The sequence below is a fragment of the Bufo bufo genome, chromosome 1 (genome assembly GCF_905171765.1).
Source record: "Bufo bufo chromosome 1, aBufBuf1.1, whole genome shotgun sequence".
Taxonomy (NCBI): domain Eukaryota; kingdom Metazoa; phylum Chordata; class Amphibia; order Anura; family Bufonidae; genus Bufo; species Bufo bufo.
The window spans coordinates 827,172,263-827,196,931 of NC_053389.1; the positions used below are offsets into that span (position 1 = coordinate 827,172,263).

The following is a 24,669-nucleotide window of genomic DNA, read 5'->3' on the forward strand; positions in this document are numbered from 1 at the left end:
GGCGGACCTGTATTTGCAACAACTGTAATAAAAAAACAGGCTGGGTGTGCCAGCACCTCAGACCACTGCTTGACCCTCAACACGGAGCCTTGTCTCGTTATTGGGGGGATCCACTGTATGCTGTTAGAGACTGATTGCCAGAGACTGATTGCTAGCAGCTATTCGTGAGGTTCCAGTTTGGAGTGCTATTTTGTATCCAGTTCGGGAGTTTGGTGTTCTGCAGCAGCTGTGCCTGTCTCTCAGAAAGGGGCATATCGCCTAAACGGATTTTAACCCCTTGTCTGCTGAAACGGTCCGTTACACAAACATTCTAAAAAACTAATATATAGCACTATATTGAATATAGTGCTATATACTAGTTTTTTAGAATATTCGTCTTTTTTTCCATCTGAAGTCATGATTCCTCCCTGATTAAGTTGCTTGTGGGCCAATGACTCATTGGCCCACAAGCAAGAAGCAGGGAGGAATGAAGACTTTAGATGGAACAAAATGACGAATATTCGAAAAGTGAATATATTGCACTATATTCAAAATATTTGAGAATTCTTCAAGTTGCAATATTCAAGATAAAAATTAGCTTTTCGAATATTCACACTCAGCACTATTCTTTACTGTAAGGGTTGTGCATCTCTGGAATAGCCGCAGGAGTCAGTCATAGCAAATACAGTAAATGCTTCAAAAAAGGTTTAGATGACTTTTTATTTAAAAAAACCATTGAGGCTTATAACAATGTCTATAAATTATGTTCTACACACCCTTTCACTTTGGCACAACCCCTTTTTAAAAGGAAGATGGACATTGATCCAGGGATTTGTTCGTGGATCAATATAGCAGGATTACAGGTTGGACTTGATTGACTTTTGTTATATTCCAACCTTAACTAACTACAACCAATATTCAGGAAAATAATTCATTAAAACATATTTTAATAAAGCAACAAGAAAACTTGATATTAACACATTTCAGTATTTTACAATCTGGGCCATCAGAAACAGTAGAGATAATCACGACTACAACACATAGGATCAAAATCAGTAAAGGATCATTGAAACATCAATCACAACCTCACAATCTCACAATCTGGGTCATCACAACCTCACAATCTGGGCCATCAGGAATAGAACAGGTCATCACAACCTCAACAGGTGTCAGGACAACTTTAAGAGGTATCATCATCACAATCACAACAGATATCATCAAAACTACAACAACTTTACAATCTGGGCCATCAGGAAATGAACAGGCCATCACAAGTACCTCATGCATCATAACAATCACAACTAGTGTCATCACAGCCACACAAACTGGCCCATCAAAAAAAGATCACCACAGGTCACCAGTCACCACAACAGATATCAACATTACAATCGCAATCATCGGAATCATCACAATCACTATCACAACAACAGATACCATAACAACTACAGCCACAACAGTCATCATCCCTACTCTTGTTATTACTAAATTTTGGTTCCTTATGACTTATATTAAGTCCAGAGACTGCTTTGCAATGAAGTCTATTGTCTCCACAATCTGTATCAACACAATCATTATTATCAGAGCAGATGTCTTCATTTTCCAGAATCTCATCAAATATTTTAATAAAGATCTTCCTGAAATCCACATGCAGTGAGATGGTTTGGTTCATTGTTTCCGCTTGGAAATTCTGTAAAACATAAATATAGCATATACTCTATAGGGATGATATTTTGTACATTGATATCAGGAAATTCTGAGAGAGAGTAAAAGAAAGGGTGAGCGAATGAGCAAGAAGGAACGTAACACACAGAGGTGGTGCTGCACCATCGCCTATGAGTCTTTATCACACAGCAGAGGTCATCAGATCCTTAGAAGGTTCAAGAAAGGAGATAGGGACCTACAGGAAGTGGATGCATAAAGCTGTTCCAGTCAGTCCACGTGAGCACAGAACTGTTCCTGAGGGAGCAGATGTGAGCTATGTGTGAGAACTTGTGTGCAGAGGAGGAGCCAGCTATAAGAAGCTGTCAGCTAAAAGGGTGAGGACATCTGGTTATCAACCAGTTACCAAATGGGAGTACAGACACTATTCAGGAATATGACTGCATTAGTCTTCAGTGAACTCTTCAAGAGACTGCAGCTATTAGTTACTAGAAAGCCCAGCGTACAGAGATGGCTTAAAGTACATTTTTAAGAGGGCAAGAATGAGTAAGTAGGAAAAAAACGAAAAAGAGTAAGAGCAAAAAAAAGACTGGGGAAACTAGCAATAAAGGTGTTTTTCATATCTGCTACTAAATTACTTTTGAGGCCTACCTCACAGATTCAAAAACAGCAAAGAGAAAAACCCTGCATGCAGGACTTTTTTCCACTAAAAATACAGACTCCCCGATGGAAACCAAATCCCATTACAGTCAATGGGTTATGGATAGAGATGAGCAAATGTTCGGGTTTCAAAGTTTGGTCCTGGTTCCTGAACTTGACCCTGAACCCCATAGAGGTCAATTGGGATCTGAACTTTGGTGCTGTAAAATGGCTGTAAAATAATCATAGTAAGGGCTAGAGGTCTGCAAAGGAAAGCAACATGTAGGTACGAGCAGGATAATTGCCCTGCAAACAAATGTGGATAGGGAAATGACTTAAAATAACATAAAATACATAAAAATAAAAAATAATAATCTTTGTCCAACTGGAGTAGGAGTTTGAGGAGGTGGTGGACATGGCAGTGTTGGTGGAAGAGACATACTTCTCTACTCTACAATATAAGACATAATAATCTTGAACAAGGAGGTGGAGGTCCTAGTGGAGGAGAAGGTGGACATGGCGGTGTAGGTGGAAGAGGTAGAGGAAGCAGGGGAGAAAGCTGACACTGTTATTGTGTGTGTTTTCTTTTTATTAGTCTTTTTTTTTTTTGGTCTTTCAATTCTGTGTGGCCTATAGCCATTTTTTGGGGTAAGGCCATGCTAACTCTCCCTCCCAAGGTGGTGCCAGTGCCCCAGCTGCGTTGCCGACTTCCTCCTCCTCCTCGTGCTTCCACTGAGCCTCCGCCGTCAGGTGGGAACGCCATTTGTATTGCGTCTAACAGCGCACACTTGTATTCATGCATCTTCCGCTCACACTCCAGTGACGGGAGTAGGGATGACACGTTGTCCTTGTAGTAGGAATCCAGCAGGGCGGCCACCCAGTAATCAGCACTGGTAGCAATGAGGGTAACTCGGCGGTCTTTTGCAGGTAGTGCTCATGTGTGCCAGGCTGCCCAGAAGCAACGACAAGCTGTCCTTTGTATGAGGTGTATTGTCTGTGTTCTCTGTATCCCCCCAGCCATGCTCCATTGATGCCTGTGAGCTGATTTGGGTGACACCCTGCTGTGAACGGGGATCCTCATCATCCTCCTCATCCTCCAAAACTGTGCCCTGGCTGGACAGTTGGGTACCTGGCCGCTGTTTGTGCAGGAACCCACCATCTGAGCCACCTGTGGAAGACTGTCCTGATAACAGTGGGAATGATACTTGTTCCTCCTCCTCTTCCTCCTGTGCCACATCCTCAGCCATCATCACCTGAAGCGTTTTTTCAAGGAGGCATAAACGTGGGATAATAATGCTGATGTCGGTGCATGGAGGCCGTGTTGTAAAACAGCACAACACAGCACACATGTCCTGTATGGAGGCCCAGTCATTGGTGGTGAAGTGGTGCTGTTCCGCAGAGCGACTCACCCGTGCGTGCTGCAGCTGAAACTCCACTATCGCCTGCTGCTGCTCGCACAGTCTCTCTAGCATGTGCAAGCAGTAGTTCCAACTTGTGGGTACGTCGCATGAGGCGGTGAGCGGGAAGGCCGAAGTTACACTGCAGTGCAGGCAGACGATCAGCAGCAGGGTGAGAACGCTGAAAGCTCGCACAGACGACCCTCACTTTCTGCAGCAGCTCTGACATCTCGGGCTAATACTTCAGGAACCTCTGCACCACCAAATTCAACACATGTGCCAGGCAAGGTGCGTAAAACCGGCTAGGCCCAGTGCTACTACCAGATTTAGCCTGTTGTCAACCCCCACCAGACCGGGCTTGAGGCTCAGCAGCACCAACCCCTCATCGGTCTGTTCTTCTATGCCCGCCCACAGCTCCTGCGCGATGTGGGGTCTTTCCCCCAAACAGATATGGTAACAGAGAGATAACAAGAGAAAAAGAGAGATGAGGAGAGCAGGAGGTAAAGAAAAAGAGCAAGGGAGTAAAGAGCAAGAAGGTGATAGAGACATTGAGAAGAAATACAGAGGATGAAGAGCAGAACTTAATGAAGTATAAAGGAGAGAAACAGACAGACTGATATCTTCAACTTACCATGTACAAGAATGCAGCTAATACCAACATTTTCAGGGTTACGTCCATTTCTGACAAAAAGTGGAAGACAACTTGAGAAAATTTTTGTTCTTTCAGCTTTATTTCAGCCACCAGACGGGACTGGTTTATACTGAATATCTGCGAACGGCATAGAGAAAATGATTGAGATTCAATAAAATCCTATTTATATTATATGGCTAGGTTCATTCTGCAGAACAACTCATCAGAATAGAATTAGATTAAAAAAAAATGTGATGATACTGATATGTCTAAGGCCTGGGCTACATGGCAACTTTTAAACTATCAATTCACAGCTGCAGTTCACAAGATTGCATACAACCTAATGTATTCTTTGGACATTCAGCTGTAATTCAATTTTGTAGTGCTACAAGAAGTCATAGTGAAGCTCATGCTTCATGTCTGATGATAATGCCCACTTCGAGCTCAGGTGTCCAAGTCATTGACATTAGTGCCAATGATTCACCACCCCTACCATAACACTCGTACCAGCCTGTTGAGAGACTGATGAACAGCCAATGTTCATTTCTAAATGCACTCTTCCACCAGAAGGGCTGCCCACTGAACACACTGGTCACAGGTCTATACAGGTAAGTTTGATCCCTAGGACCTGGACACCAGCATTAGAAAGTGGTTAACTGGCCACCAAAGGAAAGAATAAGCCAGTAATTTTTGCCCAAAACTGTATCTTTCAGACTCAAATGTATTGTGGACCCATTGTTGTCTCAGAACCTTGGCCCACTAGACAATTAGTCTGACCCTGTGATCACTTCATCAAGACATCTGGTAACATGTCTCTAGTTTTAAGTGTCTCAAAACTTCCCTGTGTGTATACTTAAATGTCCTGTAGGTCAGTGCACTTCAACCTGTGGCTCACCAGCTGCTAACGACTTTGTGTGAGGGGATGCTGGGAGTTGTAGTTTTGCCACACCTTGAGAACCATGGGTTGGAGAGCACAGTTCTAGGTGGTCTGGTTTCTACTGAAAGATTTTTTATACTGATTCAGAGATCTATGGCATTGCAATTCTGTACATAGATGTACAGACTAGAAAGTGATCTACTAAAATGTTTGTCACCTGAATTGCTTTTGGCAGTTTTGACCCTTTGGGCAGCCGTGAAGTGAACACAAGATCATTGTTCGCCATCAGGATGGAGATATTCATTATCTTCGGACTGTACTCACTGTTCACATATCCAATAGTATTGTCAGAAGGAGTGACAACTCTCAGCTATCAGATAAAAAATATCATATTAATAGTTGTGTAGATTATTTGGATTAATAATAAATATATTAGGGGGCATTTACTACGGCTTTTACACCAGAATTCTTGTGTGGATAAGTAGCAAATGTTGCATGCTGTATTTGCAGCAAAATTTTCGTGTTTTTGGCTCTCACGCCACTTTTCAGAAGTGGTGTGAAAAGGGAGCATTGCAAGGGTGGGGAGAGGGTTGTTCATATATGTTCTTATGACTAAGATAAGTGGGTTCACATAACCTTGCATTAATGCCCTATCACAGAGTACGGCAGCCTGGACCTCAGATTAGTCCGATCGGATTCTTTCTGTTTACCTACTGTGGTCTCTACACCTGCGAGGGGCTTTATAAGATAAAAATAAGAAAATGATTTCCCTAGACCTAGAAAAAACTCAAAATTTCTGAAATTTCATACCCTTGCTCTGGTTGCCTAAGGTTACTTTCACATTAGCGTTTCTATTTTCCGGTATTGAGATCTGTCATGGGGTCTCAATACCGTAGAAAGACGCTTCAGTTTTGTCCCCATTCATTGTCAATGGGGACAAAATGTAACTGAACAAAACGGAATGCTCTAAAATGCATTCTGTTCTGTTTGGTGGAGTTCCTGTACCGGAGAGCAAACCGCAGCAAGCTGCGGTTTTCTTTCCGTCATGGGATGCGGAGCGAAATGGATCCGTCATGACTAAAGATGAGCGAATTTCCGCTTATGAAATTCGTTGACACTTTGTTTGGTGGTAAAAGGTGAATTACGTTATGGAGTCCTCCCCTGCATAACGGAAACGGTACGGATCAGTTTTGCAGCCCATAGACTTCTATTATGACGGAATGAATAACGGAATGCCTCTAAAGTCATTCTGTTTTACATTCCATCATAGAATTGCGCTATGGTCTGTGGTAACGTAATCCATAACGCAATTAACCTTTTACCACCAAAAGAAGTGTGAACGAATTTCAAAATATGAAATTCACTCATCTCTAGTCATGACTTGACAATGCAAGTCAATGGGGCGGATCGTTTAACTCTGACACAATAGAGAACGGATTCGTCCCTCATTGACTTTCAATGGAGTTCATAACGGATCTGTCTTGGCTATGTTAAAGGGACACTGACAGACCCAATAAGCATAATTATCTATACATATGCATGCACAGGTCTTCTAATGTGTATTAAAAACATATAAGTCTAACCCCTGTCCACCTTATAAATACAGCAAACTCATGTTTTATAACCTGAAGTAATCGCTTTTCTTTCTGCCCAAGGGGCGGCGTTTGAGCTTCACTTCTGCCCAGCCAGCCGCCCCCCAACAGCCGCTTTGAAGCGCCGCCCAGCTCATCAATATTCACTTCGCTGGGCGGCTTCTGCGGTCCCCGACCTTCCGAGATCCCGCGCATGCCCAATTGAAAGCTATGGGTGCCGGGCGCATGCGCAGAAGCTGAAAGTATATTGATGAGCTGGGCGGCGCTTCAAAACGGCGGTTGGGGGGCGGCTGGCTGGGCAGAAGTGAAGCTGAAACGCCGCCCCTTGGGCAGAAAGAAAAGCGATTACTTCAGGTTATAAAACATGAGTTTGCTGTATTTATAAGGTGGACAGGGGTTAGACTTATATGTTTTTAATACACATTAGAAGACTTGTCCATGCATATGTATAGATAATTATGCTTATTGGGCCTGTCAGTGTCCCTTTAAAGATAATATAACCGGATCCGTTCATAACGGATGCAGATGGTTGCTTTATCAATAACGGAAGCGTTTTTGCTGAGCCCTGCCGGATTCAGCAACAACGCTAATGGGAAAGTAGCCTAAGGCTACTTACACATCAGCGTTTTCCTTTCCGGTACTGAGATCTGGCAGAGGATCTCAAAGCTGGAGGAAAACGCTTCAGTTTTGTCCCCATTCGTTGTCAATCTGGACAAAACTGAACTGAACAGAGTGCATGAAACACAATATAAGCCAATGGTGCCAGATCCATTTTTTTCGGACACAAACCCCCCCCAGATTGGGCATCCATTGTCATACAATAGACTTGGTGCCAGATGATCCGTCTTGTTCATTTAGGAGATAATACAACCCGATCCGTTCTGAACTGATGTAGATGGTTGTATTATATTCCGGATGAGTTTTTTCCGGATGGATCCAGCAAAAATGCAGATGTGAAAGTAGCCTAATACATTCTCCGAATTGACACAATAGTTTCTAGAGAGAAGATCTTACGTAAGTTCCAGCTTTGCCTCGGTCTTCGCGAAGCAGTAGATAAAGCGCAGCCAGGTCTTTTCTATTAGGGTCTCTGAAGCACAAGTCTGGTCCACGTTGCATGCTCCCCATATATAAACCGAACAGAGCCTTCCCACTTCTGGTAGAAAAAACTGTAAAATTTAAAAAATAAACAGACAAATAAGTCCCTCCCAATGTCTCATTAGGTGTCTGCAGCACATGGGAAATCATAGACCGGCATTAAACGCTGGTCTGTGATAAATTCCCTCCATTGTTTTATCATTTTTGGTGATTTTTTTTTCTTTCAGTTTTTTTTTTCCACTATAAAAAAAAATCCATAGCCTAATAGTTTGTCAAGACTTTCAGTTTTTAGAGACATGCTGTACAACAACCACATGGGTCATAGACACAATAGACAGAACCAGACTCATTGACTTCTGTGGGAGAATTTTCTTGACCTGAACAGAGGTCATTGTGCAGAGAGGGGAAGGAGGTTAGATGTGACATCACCTATTGTGAACGGTGGATCCTGTGATATTTATAACGAGGTGTTGCCTGTCACTGTATTCCTGCCTGTGATGATAATGATATGACTGTTGAAAAGTTACCTGTACAGGACTGAATGTTTCAAGACACAATGAGGCTTAGTTGCCTGTGCAAAAATTGCAGGATTTTAGGAATAATGAAATGCAAAATAAAAAAATTATAAAACATATATGTTTAATAGAAAAACGTAATTTCAACACTAGGTCATTTTCCGATGGCACATTTCCTTTAAATGTGATTTTTCTTTTATGAAGTGCAGCACCAGGGATAGCCACAACCAGGTATATGGCATTGTGCTTGGTAAACAATGAAGGGGATGTGGACCTGTGGTGTTCAAGCCATGGCTTCAGCTAATTGTGGGGATTCCGTTAGCCAAACACCCACTGATCAAATATTGATGATTTGTTTAAGGATAGAACATCAATATTACATTTCTTAAGAACTTTAAAATGTTTTTTTGAACTTTTTCTACTGATCATCAGTATCTGATCAATGGGAGTCTGTCACCTAGGACGCCCACCGATCAGCTCTTTGTGAAGACACCAGTGGACCAGAAGAGCTGCAGCCTTCTCGCAACTAAGCCTAGGTCATGCGACATCGCCTTCATTTGTCACATGTCCTAGATCCAGCTCTGTCCTATAGGAGTGTATGGGCCTCAGCTCTGATACCAAACACAACTGACTGCTATACAACGTATGGTTCTGTGCTCGGTGAGCTGAGAGAAGGCTGCATCTCTACTGTGAGCCCTGGTGCCTTCTCAAACAACTGATCGGAGAGGGTTCTGAATGTCGGACCCCCACCAATCAGATACTAATGACTTATGCAGAAGAAACCCTTTAATGAAAAAAAAAAAAACTGCGTAGCTAGCAAACTCTATTTGTGAACTTACAGAGGAGCCAGGACCAATATAAAAAGTCACTGAGCCTGGAAGTCAACTTCAGACTTTGTTCAGCATAGGGTTCCTGAGCGTCTTTGAAGTGGAAGCTTAATAATAAGTTAATAACTCATGTATATTAGAATGGTAGGAGTACTTTAAACGTTGGATGACCCCACTGACATCTGCCATATCTTACCATTCCTCTTCAAAACAACCTCCTCCACCTGCAAGAGAATAATCGGACTTTACAAAGTGATTTTCTCCTGCAGAGATCTGTTTTAGAATTTGACATGAAATCATACACTATGTATGATATATACATGAATAGTAGTAGACCCAACATTGTTGGTATCGCTATCAAGGGTGGAAACAAGACACTCTGGTCAGTAGACCCTCCAAAGAGTGTTGCCATTGACATCAACAGATACCAAGCTAATAACTACACAATGAAGGTGTGATGTACATTCCTATCACATTGGATTACAGTTGGATGAACCATCCAAACCGAGCATGTGTATGGGGAAGCCGGAAGGAATAGCTGTCAGCTGAAAGACCCGTACTTGGAGGCGTATGGGCTCCTATACAGTATAACATGGACAGAAAAACCTGGGTGGGTGTCAAAAAGGTTAAGAGAACAAATGTCAATGTGTCCAGAGTGTATCTGTGTCCATGTAGCACAGGACAATAAGTCAATGAAGATCTTCTTACATCAGCCAGACACTGAAGTCCAGACCGGGCCACCAATTCTCTTTTGTGGGACTCTTTTTGTACATAAGTGTTTTCTTGTCTTCTTGGCTGGCTTTGGATTGGACTCAAGGGATCTAAAAATGAAGAACGTAAATTTTGTAAAATAACTGTAAGGCCCCTTGCAGACAAGCGTTCCTCCCGCAGCGAGTCCGCATCACAGCACGTGGACTGACCTCCCAGCACTGACGGGATTCACATAGCATTATATTGATTTATGATGCTATGTAACCCTTACAGTTCTGGAATGTATTGGATAATACTGGCAGCATTACATAGCATCTTAAATCAATATAATGCTATGTGACCCCCGGCAGTGCTGGGAGGTCAGGCCGGGATCTGCTTTGCGGACTCGCTGCGGGAGGAACGCTCGTCTGCATGAGGGCCTAATTGTGTACAAATTGAAGGGTGAAAACTATGGAGGAGGCACCATCGTGAAATGTTATAGAGATACAATGTTTTATTCTGGGATATTAGTCATAAATAACCAGTCCTTACGGTGCAATTGTTTTCTATAATGATGTATCATTAACCATTAACAGTCAAGTTGTACACGCAGTCCTATCTGCCGGCATGATGTTATAGAACAGGAGGAGCTAAGCAGATTAACCAGGTAATTTTCCATTTTTGCATTTTCGTTTTTCATTCCCTGCCTTTCCTGACAATACCATTTTTTTCTATTCACATAGCTTCATGATTACTTGTTTTAAATGGAATATGTTGTATAGAGATGAGCGAATTTCTCAGAAATTTGATTCTGCCGAGTTTTTCGAAAAAATTTGGTTCAATACGGATTTATTTGTGACGAATCGTGTTAAAAAACGGCTATTTCCTGGCTGCAGAGAGCCTTTTATAGTGGTGTAGAACACTGTGCCTTGCATTAACACCCATAGGGAGTCTGCTGTGGTAGTGAAATAATACTGTGCGTCAGTATGACATGCAGATGACAGGCGTCGCTCTTAGAATCACTGCACACTTCACTTATTTGGGCAGTCACGGGGCCAAAACTGACCAAATAACTCAAGTGTGAACTCAGCCTTACAGGTCAATGTTAGCGTCAAGATGAAGCGCACTCCTTTTACACCATCGTCAGCTGATTCCACATAGATGTCTACAGAACCTGTTCTATTAAACACTTATACAAGTAGAGCCCCCCGACAGAGTGGAGAGGGGGTCAGCAGTAAGTTTGTGTTGACGTCACTGATTATTTTGCCCTTCCTCTGATCCGTCAGAAAAGTAACCCCCAAAAAACGGATCCTGTCTGTGGAGCATCCGCCTTCTCTCGGTCAGCATTTGGTCAGTAATCCATCAGTATTGCTAATGCCCAAAAAACAGGAGTGGATCCAAAACAGAGATGACACGTGAATGGAATATTTGCATATCTTCTGTGTTTTGTACCCACTCCTGCTTTTGGCTACCAAATCATAAGCCAATTCTGATGCAAAATAGGGACCATGTCATACAGGCCTTACAGCTGTTACATAGACAGGATCCATTGTGCGTCTCATTTTTCCTTCCTTCTGACAGATCAAAACTCAGAAGAGGGGTCAAATAAATGATGATGTCAGCCAGGCCGAAAGGCAAAATAGTGGCCCATCAGGAGACCACAGAGTGGCACAATGACAGTGTAGAGATGGCAACAGCAGCAGCAGGAGGCCACAGAGTGACCCGTTGACTGAGTGGGGAGGTGGGAGGCAATACCAGTACCAGCTGCAGAAGGTAGGTGAAAGAAGGAGCACTTGACATCAGATGTGTGGCATCAGGTGGGTGGCAGCATCAGAATAGTAGCTGAAGCAGGTAGCCAGAAGAAACCAGTCTCTTTTGTCAAAGTGTTGGTGTGGCACCATGGATGATCTAGTTCTAAAGCATCAGGCATTGGTTGGTGGAAATCCTGGCTGATACACACCTGATTCATCTTGACAAAGGTCTGTCTCTCCACATTTCAGGTGGATAGGATGAAGTAACTATGGCCTCCACCACACTAAACACCCGCTCACATGCCACACTACTGGCCGGGCAGGAGAGCTTTTCCATGGCAAACTCGGCCAGTTGTGGCCACAAATCCAGTTTGGCTGCATAGTAGTCCAGTGGATCTTCAATGTGGGGTGGCAGGGTGCTGTCCAAGTATGCCACCACCTGCTGGTTTAGGTCCTCCTCCAGGTCCATCTGCTGCTGGTGAGTAGTGTTTTCACTAGGCGGGTGAAGAAAGCTGTTTATCAGCGACTCTAGACTCAAGTTGCTGCTGATGCAGCTGAAACTGCTCCTACCCCCCCACCCTGTCACAGCAGTCATGGCAGAGGAACCTGAGCGCAGAGGGCCCCCCTGGTCAGACCTGCGAGAGGATGGACGATGGCGCAGATAGGCACCGGCCATCTGACTACATAGGATGTCTCTATAGTAGTTCAGTTTGTCCTCCCTCTCAGCGGGTGTAAAAAAGTCCCCCATTTTGGACCGGTAGCGAGGGTCCAACAAGGTGGAGAGTAAGAAGTCATCCCTCTGCCGAATGTTGATAAACAATACTCAAGCAAGTGATCATGCATTGGGCCTTTTGTGCAAGTGACTCGGAGGGACTCTTTAACATCACAGGGCTGGCCGGCTGCTGATTTGCTGCATGCATGGCATTGTGGGTGATCCCTCATTCCCAGAGCTCCATGTCCTAACACGTGCAGCAGCCATTTTAGGAAAAAATTTGATTTGTTACCTCGAAGCGTGAGAAAATTTGGATTCTGTGCAGATCAAATTTTTCCTGAAATTCGGATCGAATTCCACTTCGTCAGCTTCGATTTCCTGATCTCTAATGTTGTGTTTTTTCCATACAATGTAGTGGAAAACTGGAAAAAAAAATAAAAAAGGGTGGAACTGGAAAAGAAAACTGCACAGTTTCCCCATGTGGTAAAACTGACCTGTTCCCTTCTTTTTCTCGGTCAGTACAATTACAGTGACAACACGTTTATATAGTTTTTCATTTAATGTTTAAATACTTAATTTAAAAAAGCGTATTTTTCGCTATAAAATAATAACTTTTTCCCCCCAAAAGTGGGGGGAAAATGGATGTGCGTCTTATAAAGCGAATACTAGTGAGCGCTCACTAGTATGAATTAGGTGCAGGGAGAGGGGAGCGAAGCGCCGCAAGCGCTTGTAGTACTCACCGGTCTTTTTTTCTGAGGCCGGCGTACCCGCAGTCAGGTGACAGAGCAGCGCAGGCCGTGAAGACAGGGGAGCGCGGCTTCTGCTGGAGGTGGAGAGGAGCCACGGCGCAGGACAGGTAAGAAATGTTTTTTTTTTTAATCTGATATGAGGTCTGATGGGGGTCTCACTATGTGGGCTGATGGGGTCTCACTATGTGGGCTGATCTGAGGTCTGATGGGGTCTCACTATGTGGGCTGATCTGAGGTCTGATGGGGTCTCACTATGTGGGCTGATGGGGTCTCACTTTGTGGGCTGATCTGAGCTCTGATGAGGGTCTCACTATGTGGGCTGATATAAGGTCTATTGGGGATCTGACAATGTGGGCTGATCTGGGGTCTGATGGGGGTCTCACTATGTGGGCTGATCTGAGGTCTAATAGGGGTCTGACAATGTGAGCTGATATAAGGTCTGATGGGGTTCTGACATGAAGGATTAATGTGATGTCCTGATAAGGGCGTTAGATGTGATTTCCTGATATTTATTGGGGTCTGATATGAGCATTTGATATGAGGTCTGATGAAAAACATATTCTTTCTTATTTTCCTCCTCTAAAAGCTGGAGTGCGTCTTATCGGGTGCGTCTTATAAAGCAAAAAATACGGTGTGTATATATATATATATATATATATATATATATATATATATACACAGTCAGGTCCATAAATATTGGGACATCGATCCAATTGTAAAATTTTTGGCTCTATACTCCACCACAATGGATTTGAAATGAAACACACAAGATGTGCTTTACCTGCAGACTGTCAGCTTTAATTTGAGGGTATTTACATCCAAATCAGGTGAACGGTGCAGGAATTACAGCAGTTTGCATATGTGCCTCTCACTTGTTAAGGAACCAAAAGTAATGGGACAGAATAATAATAATAAATCAAACTTTCACTTTTTAATACTTGGTTGCAAATCCTTTGCAGTCAATTACAGCCTGAAGTCTGGAACGCATAGACATCACCAGACGCTGGGTTTCATCCCTGGTGATGCTCTGCCAGGTCTCTACTGCAACTGTCTTCAGTTCCTGCTTGTTCTTGGGGCATTTTCACTTCAGTTTTGTCTTCAGCAAGTGAAATGCATGCTCAATCGGATTCAGGTCCGGTGATTGACTTGGCCATTGCATAACATTCCACTTTTTTCTCTTATAAAACTCTTTGGTTGCTTTTGCAGTATGCTTTGGGTCATTGTCCATCTGCACTGTGAAGCGCCGTCCAATGAGTTCTGAAGCATTTGGCTGAATATGAGCAGATAATATTGCCCGAAACACTTCAGAATTCATCCTGCTGCTTTTGTCAGCAGTCACATCATCAATAAATACAAGAGAACCAGTTCCATTGGCAGCCATACATGCCCACGCCATGACACTACCACCACCATGCTTCACTGATGAGGTGGTATGCTTAGGATCATGTGAAGTTCCCTTCCTTCTCCATACTCTTCTCTTCCCATCACTCTGGTACAAGTTGATCTTGGTCTCATCTGTCCATAGGATGTTGTTCCAGAACTGTGAAGGCTTTTTTAGATGTCGTTTGGCAAACTCTAATCTGGCCTTCCTGTTTTTGAGGCTCACCAATGGTTTACATCTTGTGGTGAACCCTCTGTATTCTCTCTTGATTGTTGACTTTGACACACATACACCTACCTCCTGGAGAGTGTTCTTGATCTGGCCAACTGTTGTGAAGGGTGTTTTCTTCACCAGGGAAAGAATTCTTCGGTCATCCACCACAGTTGTTTTCCGTGGTCTACCGGTTCTTTTGGTGTTGCTGAGCTCACTGGTGCGTTCCTTCTTTATAAGAATGTTCCAAACAGTTGTTTTGGCCACGCCTAATGTTTTTAGTATCTCTCTGATGTTTTTTTATTTTTTTTAGCCTAATGATGGCTTCACTGATAGTGACAGCTCTTTGGATCTCATCTTGAGAGTTGACAGCAACAGATTCCAAATGCAAATAGAACACTTGAAATGAACTCTGGACCTTTTATCTGCTCATTGTAATTGGGATAATGAGGGAATAACACACACCTGGCCATGGAACAGCTGAGAAGCCAATTGCCCCATTACTTTTGGTCCCTTAACAAGTGGGAGGCACATATGCAAACTGCTGTAATTCCTACATCGTTCACCTGATTTGGATGTAAATACCCTCAAATTAAAGCTGACAGTCTGCAGGTAAAGCACATCTTGTCAGTTTCATTTCAAATCCATTTTGTGGTGGTGTATAGAGCCAAACATGTTAGAATTGTGTCTATGTTCCAATATTTATGGACTTGACTGTATATATATATATATATATATATATATATATAATTTTATTTTTTTCATCATCATATTCTGTCCCCCATGACATATTTTATGGCTATATCTACGGAGCTTTGTGATGGCTCATTTTCTGGAATTTACATTGATACCAATTTTTTGGGGAGTTGTAGCAATGAAAAAATGGCAAATCAGCAATTTTGATTTTTCCCATTGCACTGTTCACTGTATGGGATAAATATATGATGTATTTGTATTATGTATATGTATTTTAATAGTACCGGTGCTTTTAGACACTGTGATTCCTATGATGTTTATTTTATTTACATTCTTATTTTAAATTTTGGAGAAAAGGGGATGATTTAAATGTATTTATTTTTTTGTATTTTTAAAACCTGAACATGCAATAATTAGATTGCCATGGCTGTTCAATAATGGGATTTAATCATTTACTGAATTCAGTATATTCTATATTCTAATGTACTGTGTGCTGCCACCTGCAGGCCTCCTACAAGCTCAGGCCTATAACACTAAGGAATGCATTTCCCGATCTCAGCGAGGAGGAAGCATTCTGGCCATGGGTACATCTACTCCTAAGTTTTTAGCTCTCTGAGGCCGTAGTCACATTTGACCAGGGCCTCTGAGGGATTAAATGTGTGTGATCAGTATTATTGCCGATTACAGACATTAGCCCCGGGTGTCTCCTGTGCAGGTGTCTGTCTGGAGCCGGTGCCATCTTTAAACACACTACTGCCGACATATCTTGTCATACAGCGGCAGGGAAGTGGTTAAGGTATAGTTTTTTGGGAAAAGATTCAGTTGAATTTGTATTTTAATCATTTAAACCTATATTTTTATGGATAGGAGTCCAAATGCAAATCCCCCCTGAAGGAATTTCAATTCAATATGCTAAAAAAATGCTTGCGAGGCTACAATTAACAGAACAACCACTGAGTGCCCTACATAAGCCTATATAGGAAAGACATCTCATGATATAATGTCCCCAAATCATTTTTATTTCTTTTTTAATAATCTGTTCAACTTATGCCACACATGTCGGGATATGTTTAGGCAGAAAGAACAAGGAAGTCAAGGAAGAACAAGCTGTAGCTGTCACTGTTATCTTCCAGAAACAGCACCATACCTATCCACAGGTTTTCCCCTTTACTGTAGCTCAGATCTAATGCAATGAATGGGGTTGAGCACAAGGGCAAGCCGCTTCTCCTTGGTGCACCGTTGTTCTCAGTAAGCCCTTCCTATCCCTTTGTGATTGATAGGGTAATGCTTCTGAGACATGCTCTCGTCTGGCCCCATAATCTTGTGTGTGGGTAGGGATGAGCGGACCCGTGGATGTTCGGGTTTAACGGGTTCGGGCGAACTTTAGTACAAAGTTCAATTTGTGGAACCAAACCTGAACTTGACCCCGAACTGAACCCCATAGAAGTCGTAGTGAGGGCTAGAAGGCTGCAAAAGGAAAGAAAATGGGGGTAAGAACAGGACAATTGCCATACAATCAAATGTGGATAGGGAAATGACTTAAAGTAGTAATAATAATCTTGAACCGCAGGCGGAGGTCCAAGTAGAGTAAGAGATTGAGGAGGCGGTGGATGTGGCGGTGTAGGTGTAAGAGGTGGAGGAAGTAGCAAACACTGTTTTTGTTAGGGTTTTTTATTTGATATATTTTTTATTTTTTGGGGGGGGGGGAGGCCCCAAAACATTGGGAAATGGCAAACAGAAAGCACAAACTGTGCTGGAGTATAAAAATGGCTGGGTGTGGCCGGCATAATTCTCTACTGCAATATAGTTACATATAGTTGTTAAGGTTGGAAAAAGACAATAATCTTGAACCAGGAGATGGAGGTCCGAGTGGAGGAGGAAGTTGACATGGCGGTGTAGGTGGGAGAGGCAAGAGGCAGAGCAGGTAGCCATCACTGTTTTTGTGTTTTGTTTTTTTATTTTTTTATTTTTTATTTGGAGACTCCCCAAAACATGGAAAAAAGTTTGCTGGAGTATAACAATGGCTGCATGCGTCTGTAATACTTCTCTACTCAGCCAAAGGTGGGATCCATGCCTGGTTCATTTTAATGAACATGAGCTTGACCATGTTAAATGTGTACAAGCGGATGCGCCTGTCCATGATCACCCCCCTGCGGTGCTAAACACACGTTGGGACAATACACTGGCTGCAGGGCAGGCCAGCACCTCCAATGAAGGGCAAGCTCAGGCCATGAGTACAATTTGGAGACCCAGATGTTAAATGGGGCAGACCCATCAGTCAGTACGTGTAGGCATTACTATCCCATCACTATCACTATTACAATCAGTGGGAGTCTCAGTACAGAGTTAATCCTTTTTGTGTTGCTGAATCCACACCCTGCAAATTAATGGGCAATTGGAAATATGTGGCATATAAATTCCACACATAAATCAGGGTTCATAGTTCCTCGTAACCCCAAAAGGTCTGAGGGGGGTCTCCATAGTTCTGGGTCCATAGTACGTAGGAAGGAGGCTGGCCCTCAGGCTTCTCCAGCAGCCCCAGTGACGGTTCAGTCCGTTGCAGCATTTTTTAAAGGAGACATAGAAGTGGGAAAGTAACGCCGATGACAGCATTATCAGCGCTGGCCAAGTTGGTGGAGTACTTGAAACAGCACAACATAGCCCACATGTTCCAAATGAAGGCCCACTCGTTGGTGGTGAAGTGATGCTGTTCTGCAGAGTGGCTCAACCGTGCGTGCTGCAGATGAAACTCAACTATTGCTTGCTACTGCTCTCACAGTCTCTCCAGCATGTGTAAGGTGAAGCTCCAACTTATGGGTATGTCGCATATAAAGCGTAGAGCGGGAAGGCAGAAGTTACGCTGCAGCGCAGACAGGAGATCAGCAGCAGGGTGAGGATGCCAAAATCGTGCACAGACTCTGACATATCGGGGTAATTTGTTGGGAACCTCTGCACCACCAAATTCAGCACATGTGCCAGGCAAGGGATGTAAGTCAAACCGGCTAGGCCCAGAGCTTCTACAAGATTTTGCCCATTATCGCACACGACCAGGCCTGGCTTTAGGCTCACTGGCACCAACCACTTATTGGTATGTTATTCAATGCCTGTCCACAGCTCCTGCGCGGTGTGTTTTTTTCCCCCCCAAACAGATGAGTTTCAGAACTGCCTGCTGTCGTTTCCCTCTGGCTGTGCTGAAGTTGGTGGTGCAGGTATTACGCTGACCGGATTAGAAGGTGGTAGAGGAGGTTGAGGAGGTGGTATCGGAGGAGGTATAGGAAGTGAAGTAGTAGTAGTAGCAATGAAAAACATCCAGCAATTCTGGGTGGCGGTAGGACATGTGCCAAACCGCTTTCCGCCTCAGGCCCAGTTGTCACTACATTTACCCAGTGTGCAGTTAGGGAGCTATAACATTCCTACCTCTGCTTACTGGTCCACGTATTGGTGGTTATGTGGACCTTACCACTGATGGTGTTGCACAGGGCACACCTGATTTTGAATGTCACTTGTTCGTGCAGGGCAGGAATCGCCCACCTGGAAAAGTAGTGGCGGCTGAGAATCACGTACTGAGGGTAGGGGTGCACCACCAATGAGGCCAGGTGAGGCCTCAGGCATAACCAGGTAGGGGCAAGAGGGGGGCAGTGGAACGGCCATGGGAATGAGCGTTTCATTGTGGCAAAGGGGTTAGGTTAAGAAATTGGCATTGGGATGGGGAGCGTTTCAGTTTTCGCCTCAGGCAGCAAAAAAGCTAAGTGCACCCCTGACTATGGGACAGTACCGCCATAAGGTTTTTAAAAGTGTCCATCTTCACTACACAAAATGGTAGCATTTCAAATGTCAGAAATTTGTAAATGACGGCATTCATGGCTAGGGCTCACGGGGGGGTAGGCAGGTACTTTCTCTTTCTCTCCAGTGTTTGGGGGATGGACAGCTGAATGCTTCCATGGGACAGTATGAGATGCTCATTGATACTGCTGGTGGTGGTGCTGTCATATCCTCTCTTTGCAGGGTGCCAGGTGTCCCTGTTGCTCCAGAGGGGGAGGAAGAGGCCGAGACCGCAGCAGAAAAGGGAGCAGGAGGAGCCTCAGATCTTTTGTGTTTTTTTAGATGTCCGCTCCACTTTTTATTTAGATGCCTGGTAATGCAGGTGGTGCTCAGGTTTAGAACATTTATGCCTCGCTTCAGGCTCTGACTGTACAGCGTGCAAACCACCCGTGTCTTGTCATCAGCACATTGTCTGAAGAACTTTCACACCAGGGAACTCCTTTGAGCTGGTTTGGTGTGTTCAGTCCCGGCTTACTGGCTAGGGGCCATCTGCTGTGCTTTTGCACCCTGTTCCCTCTTTTACTGTGCGGCTGGCACTGCGTGACCACCACCTCTTCCTCCGAACTGCACACGTCACTTGAATGACTTTGATTCCATGTAGAGTCTAGGACCTTATCATCCTCCACATCATCTTCCACTTACTACTCACCCCTGCCCTCCTTGCTGGTCTGCACACTGCAGAAAGCCACTGTAGTTGACACCTGTGTGTCGTCATCATCATTATCAGAGACGTGCTGCGGTGGTACTCCCATGTCCTCATCCTCCAACGTCCTAATGCTAAAACATAAGTAGTTGGGCATTAGTGCACTCAATCTCTTCCACTTCTGGTGCAGAACTAGGTGGATGGCCCATGGAACCTCTGCCAACAGAGTCAACTAAAAGCAAAAGTGACTGCTGCATGACTTGGGGCTCAGACTGCTTGACTGATTTGCAAGAGGTTGAGGTGGAAGACAGATTGCCATGGGCTGCAGGTGCCAACTCTGCACTTTCAGGAGGGGACCAAGTGGAACACAATGTGAATGAACTGGAGGGACTGTCAGACATCCAATCTAATACTGCCTTTACTTGTTATGGCCTCACCATTCGTACAGAGGTATTCAGGCCTACAAAATGATGCAGAACGTCATGTCGCCAGGGACAGGATGACCATGTCCACTCCCTGCATCAGGAGCTCTACCACCACCAACACCAGCAGCACCACGGCCATGTCCCTTATTTAATGCTCTCCTCATTCTTTGAGGTCTCCCACAAAATTGACAGACAGACGAACAATTGTATTTCTGTGTCACGGATGCAAAGGAGGTGGTATCTCACACCAAAAAAATGGCTATAGGTCACACACACAATTAACAGACAGATAAACTATTGTATTTCTGTGTCACGGGTACAAAAGAGGTGTATTGCACCCCAAAAAATGGGTTTATGTCACCCACAGAATTAACAGACAGATTAACTACAGTATTATATTTCTGTGTCACGGATGCAAAGGAGGTGTATCTCATCCCAAAAAAAGGCTATAGGTCAGACTGCACTACACTGTCCCTCACTCGAGATGCATCCTGTCCCTACACTAATTACAGCAGAATGGCAGCGCCACACGTGATCTGGCATTTATACAGACCGGGTCATATGCTCCATGGGCCAATTACAGCCATGCCAATACTAGGCATGACTGTGATGGCTTCTAAGTGCCCACAGCTAAAAAGCTTGTGTGCCACAACCTTTCAATAAACTTTATTCAGCTTGTGTGCCAAAACCTAAAACGGACTTCCGAGACAAAGTCTGTGTTTGGGTTTGGTGCTCGAACCCTCGATGTTCGGTAAGAACCCGTTTGGGTTTGCTTACCCTATGAGTGAGCCATGCACCAGAATTTCAGCACATGCACATTGTACTTCTTCTGTGCGGGACAGGAACAAGATGTAGTGTGCATGAACCAAAAATCTGGTACGTACATATAATTATGGGACCAAACAAGAGAAGTTACCAGAAGTCTGGCTCATTCTTTAACAGATAGGAGGGGCTTAGTGAGTAGCGGGAAGAAACAATGCTGCACTGAAGTGAAGGGACCCACTTACTACTTTTTCTGCCAATTGGAGCAATGGTTTACCACAAAAAAGGTAACAATTTAAAGGGCTTCTGTCACCCCCCTAAAGTCTTTATTTTTTTTTGGGCTACTTAAAGTCCTTATACTGTGATATATCAATAGTGCTCTTACTTATTTTCGTTCAGTAGTTTCTTTAAAAAACAGACTTTTATAATTATGCAAATTACCTGTCTACCAGCAAGTAGGGTGGCTACTTGCTGGTAGCAGCCGCATCCTCCTTTCATAAAGACGCCCCCTCCTCATGTTGATTGAAAGGGCCAGCGAACGCGCTCGTCCTCTGGCTGGCCCTGTCTGCGTTCAAATTCTCGTGCCTGCGCCGTACCGGTCTTCAGTCGGCGCAGGCGCACTGAGAGGAGGACGCTTGCTCGCCGCTCCTTCCTCAGTGTGCCTGCGCCGGGTGTAGATGTGACGTCATCGGCGCAGGTGCATTGAGGATGGAACCGCCGAGCGAGCATCCTCCTCTCAGTGCGCCTGAGCCGACTGAAGACCGGTACGGCGCAGGCACGAGAATTTGAACGCAGACAGGGCCAGCCAGAGGACGAGCAAGTTCGCTGGCCCTGTCAATCAACATGAGGAGGGGGCGTCTTTATGAAAGGAGGATGCGGCTACTACCAGCAAGTAGCCGCCCTGCTTGATGGTAGAGAGGTAATTTACATATTATAAAAGTCAGTTTTTTGAAGAAACTACTGAACGAAAATGAGTAAGAGCATTATATATTGAAATATCGCAGTATAAGGATTTTAAGTAGCCCAAAAAAGTATATATGACTTTAGGGGGGTGACAGAAGCCCCTTAAAGGTTGACTATACTTTCACAAAACTTTGACCTGTCATAGAGACATATCAGAAGGAGAGGAGAGAAGCGAGCGTTTACCCTGCATTCAAATCTGTATTCAGAAATTCTGCGGAGGAACAGCCTGCTGGAGTTCACTTTATCTGACATATCCAGATAATGGTGTGAACTGCTGGATGCCATTGACTATGATGGCATCTGACTGGTATCTGTCTGGTTTCCAGCATCAATGCCACCTCTCAGAAAAAAGTCCTGTTTTCATGATGCCGAAAAGCAGGCATTTCTGCAAGAAAGCAGACAGATGCCTATTCAGTTTAGGAGAACAACATAAGGAGTAGATCATAAAAGGAGAGAAAGTATAAAGGACAGAGACAGCTTCTCTTTTTTCAATACACTCCTGGTCTTGACTTCTAAAACTGTTCAGGTATTAGTTTCCTTAGAGTCAGCCTGGCAATATGTCTGATAGTACATTTCTATGGAAATGGGGAGTTGTAATGTCCCCATTATTCTCAGAAACAGAGAGAACTAAGAAACATGTGTTAATTTTAGGGGTACAAGCATTAAAAATTAGCTTACCATAAGACATGGTTGTTGGGTAACGAGGGGTTATATCCCTTATAGCAAAGAGCTGAAAGAAAAGCGTAGAGATGATTTGTAGTGATGAGCGGCAATATGCAATATTTGTTTTGCGATATTTCGTGAATTTTTCACATATTTGCAATAAATTCGCAAATTCTAGAATTTGTGATCTCCAGCCATTATTTTCACAATTGCGCAAATCGGCACTAATGATGCGCATATTTTTTGCGCAATACATGCAATTTCACATTTTAGGTTTGAGTAGATATTACTGATTGGTGCACTAAGTATTGTTGTGACATCACAGCACTTTGTCTGTATCATGTATGTATGGACAGCAGAGAAACAGTAATTCCTATCACACTACCTAACACCCTGCACTGGAACCTATCAGCTACACTATATCAGGATATAACCTGCACTGACTATCTCCCACTAACTATCTGTATAATATATATATGAGCTATCTAACTAACTAACTAATGTAATTGGATAAGGAATAGGATCCAGAGGAAACCACAGAGCACAGCAATGTCACTGCTCTCTCTCTCAGAACTGCAAAAAAATGCAGAAAGTGGCTGCTGGGGAGGTTCTTATATAGTAAGGGGGAGGCAACTTTCATATTGGTTGCTAGGGATGTTGATAAGCTCTGACAAAGACATTGCAGCCTTCTCATTGGCCCACAAGCAAGAAGGGAGGTTACTGATGAAAAAAAAATCTAGAATATTCCTGATTACGAATATATAGCACCATATTCTACATCTTCGTGAATTCTCAAAGGGACAATATTTGCGATAAAAATTGGCAATTAGAATATTCACAATCAACACTAATGATTAGCTGATGCCAGTATGGCTGCAGGCCAAAAGCTGACCAAAACTTAAAGATCTATCTCATCTTCAAGATGGTCCATGTCTAGGGTCTTCATGCAAAGTAAAAAGACTGCACTGCTGTAACATTTCTAGTGTTTGCCCAGAAGAAACTACACCTCTCAACGTATTTCAGTACATGAATTTAATTCATAGAAAGCTCTGGGGGAAAACAAAAACTAATATGCACCATTATATATTAACCCATAATAGTATATGCAGGAATGATAGGTAGATACCTCCAGAAATTGGATCCAGGTGAAGTTCTGATCTCAGATCTAGTGGAAGAACTATTTGGTGTCCTGAGATTTCTTTTTTATAGCCGCTTCTAGTTCTCCTCCTCCTCTTGCAATAAAACTTTTAATTATCTTTTATTATCGTGAATGATTCTGTGGCCTCCAGCCATACAGTTAAACGTTTCTCAAGATTTGATTTGATCTTTTTCCAGGAACCATATAAATCGTTCTTATAAAAAAGTGGTGAAAGCACACTTTCTTTAAATATAATTAGAGATGAGCAAATTTCCGCTTATGAAATTTGTTCACACTTCGTTTGTTGGTTAAAGGTGGATTGCGTTATGGATTCCGTTACCACGGACCATAACGCAATTCTATGATGGAATGCATAATGGAATGCCTTTAGAAGCATTCCGTTATTCATTTCGCCATATTAGAAGTCTATGGGCTGCAAAATGGATCCTTCCCCTTTCCGTTATGCAGGGAAGTCCTCCCCTGCATAACGGAAACGGGACAAATCCGTTTTGCAGCCCATAGACTTCTATTATGACAGAATAAATAACCGAATGCCTCTAAAGGCATTCCATTATGCATTCCATCATAGAATTGCGTTAATGTCCGTGGTAACGGAATCCATAACGCAATCCACCTTTAACCAACAAACGAAGTGTGAACAAATTTAAAAAAATTTAATTTGCTCATCTCTAATTATAGTACAGCTGAGCCTACTAAAATTGGTATGTGATATACTGTATATAACAAACAATCCTTCTTAAAGAGGAACCTCAGCAGAGACATCTATTCCAGCCCACAGTCTACACTCCTTAACACTGAAATTGAAACACCAAGATGGACAAGCCATAAAGTT

At 43.4% G+C, this 24,669-nt stretch overlaps 1 protein-coding gene across 1 annotated transcript; it reads right to left on the reverse strand.

Moving 5' to 3' along the window:
• Positions 1-760: 760 nt before the first annotated feature.
• LOC120986640 lies at positions 761-23,847 on the reverse strand. Its single transcript, XM_040415304.1, has 8 exons — positions 23,805-23,847; positions 22,694-22,745; positions 9,920-10,032; positions 9,408-9,435; positions 7,789-7,940; positions 5,400-5,552; positions 4,306-4,443; positions 761-1,666 (listed from the first exon to the last, which is right to left on the reverse strand). Exons 2-8 carry the CDS (start codon positions 22,701-22,703, stop codon positions 1,334-1,336), a joined length of 927 nt encoding a protein of 308 aa, XP_040271238.1. The 5' UTR covers positions 22,704-22,745; positions 23,805-23,847; the 3' UTR covers positions 761-1,333.
• Between the last annotated feature and the right edge of the window lie 822 nt (positions 23,848-24,669).

Excerpts from the sequence above, each read along its gene's own strand:
- LOC120986640 (XM_040415304.1), bottom strand. Across the intron at positions 7,941-9,407 it reads GGTTGTTTTGAAGAGGAATG|TTTTTTCTACCAGAAGTGGG; the intron begins GTAAGATATGGC and ends TAAATTTTACAG. Across the intron at positions 5,553-7,788 it reads GAGGCAAAGCTGGAACTTAC|CTGAGAGTTGTCACTCCTTC; the intron begins GTAAGATCTTCT and ends TTTATCTGATAG.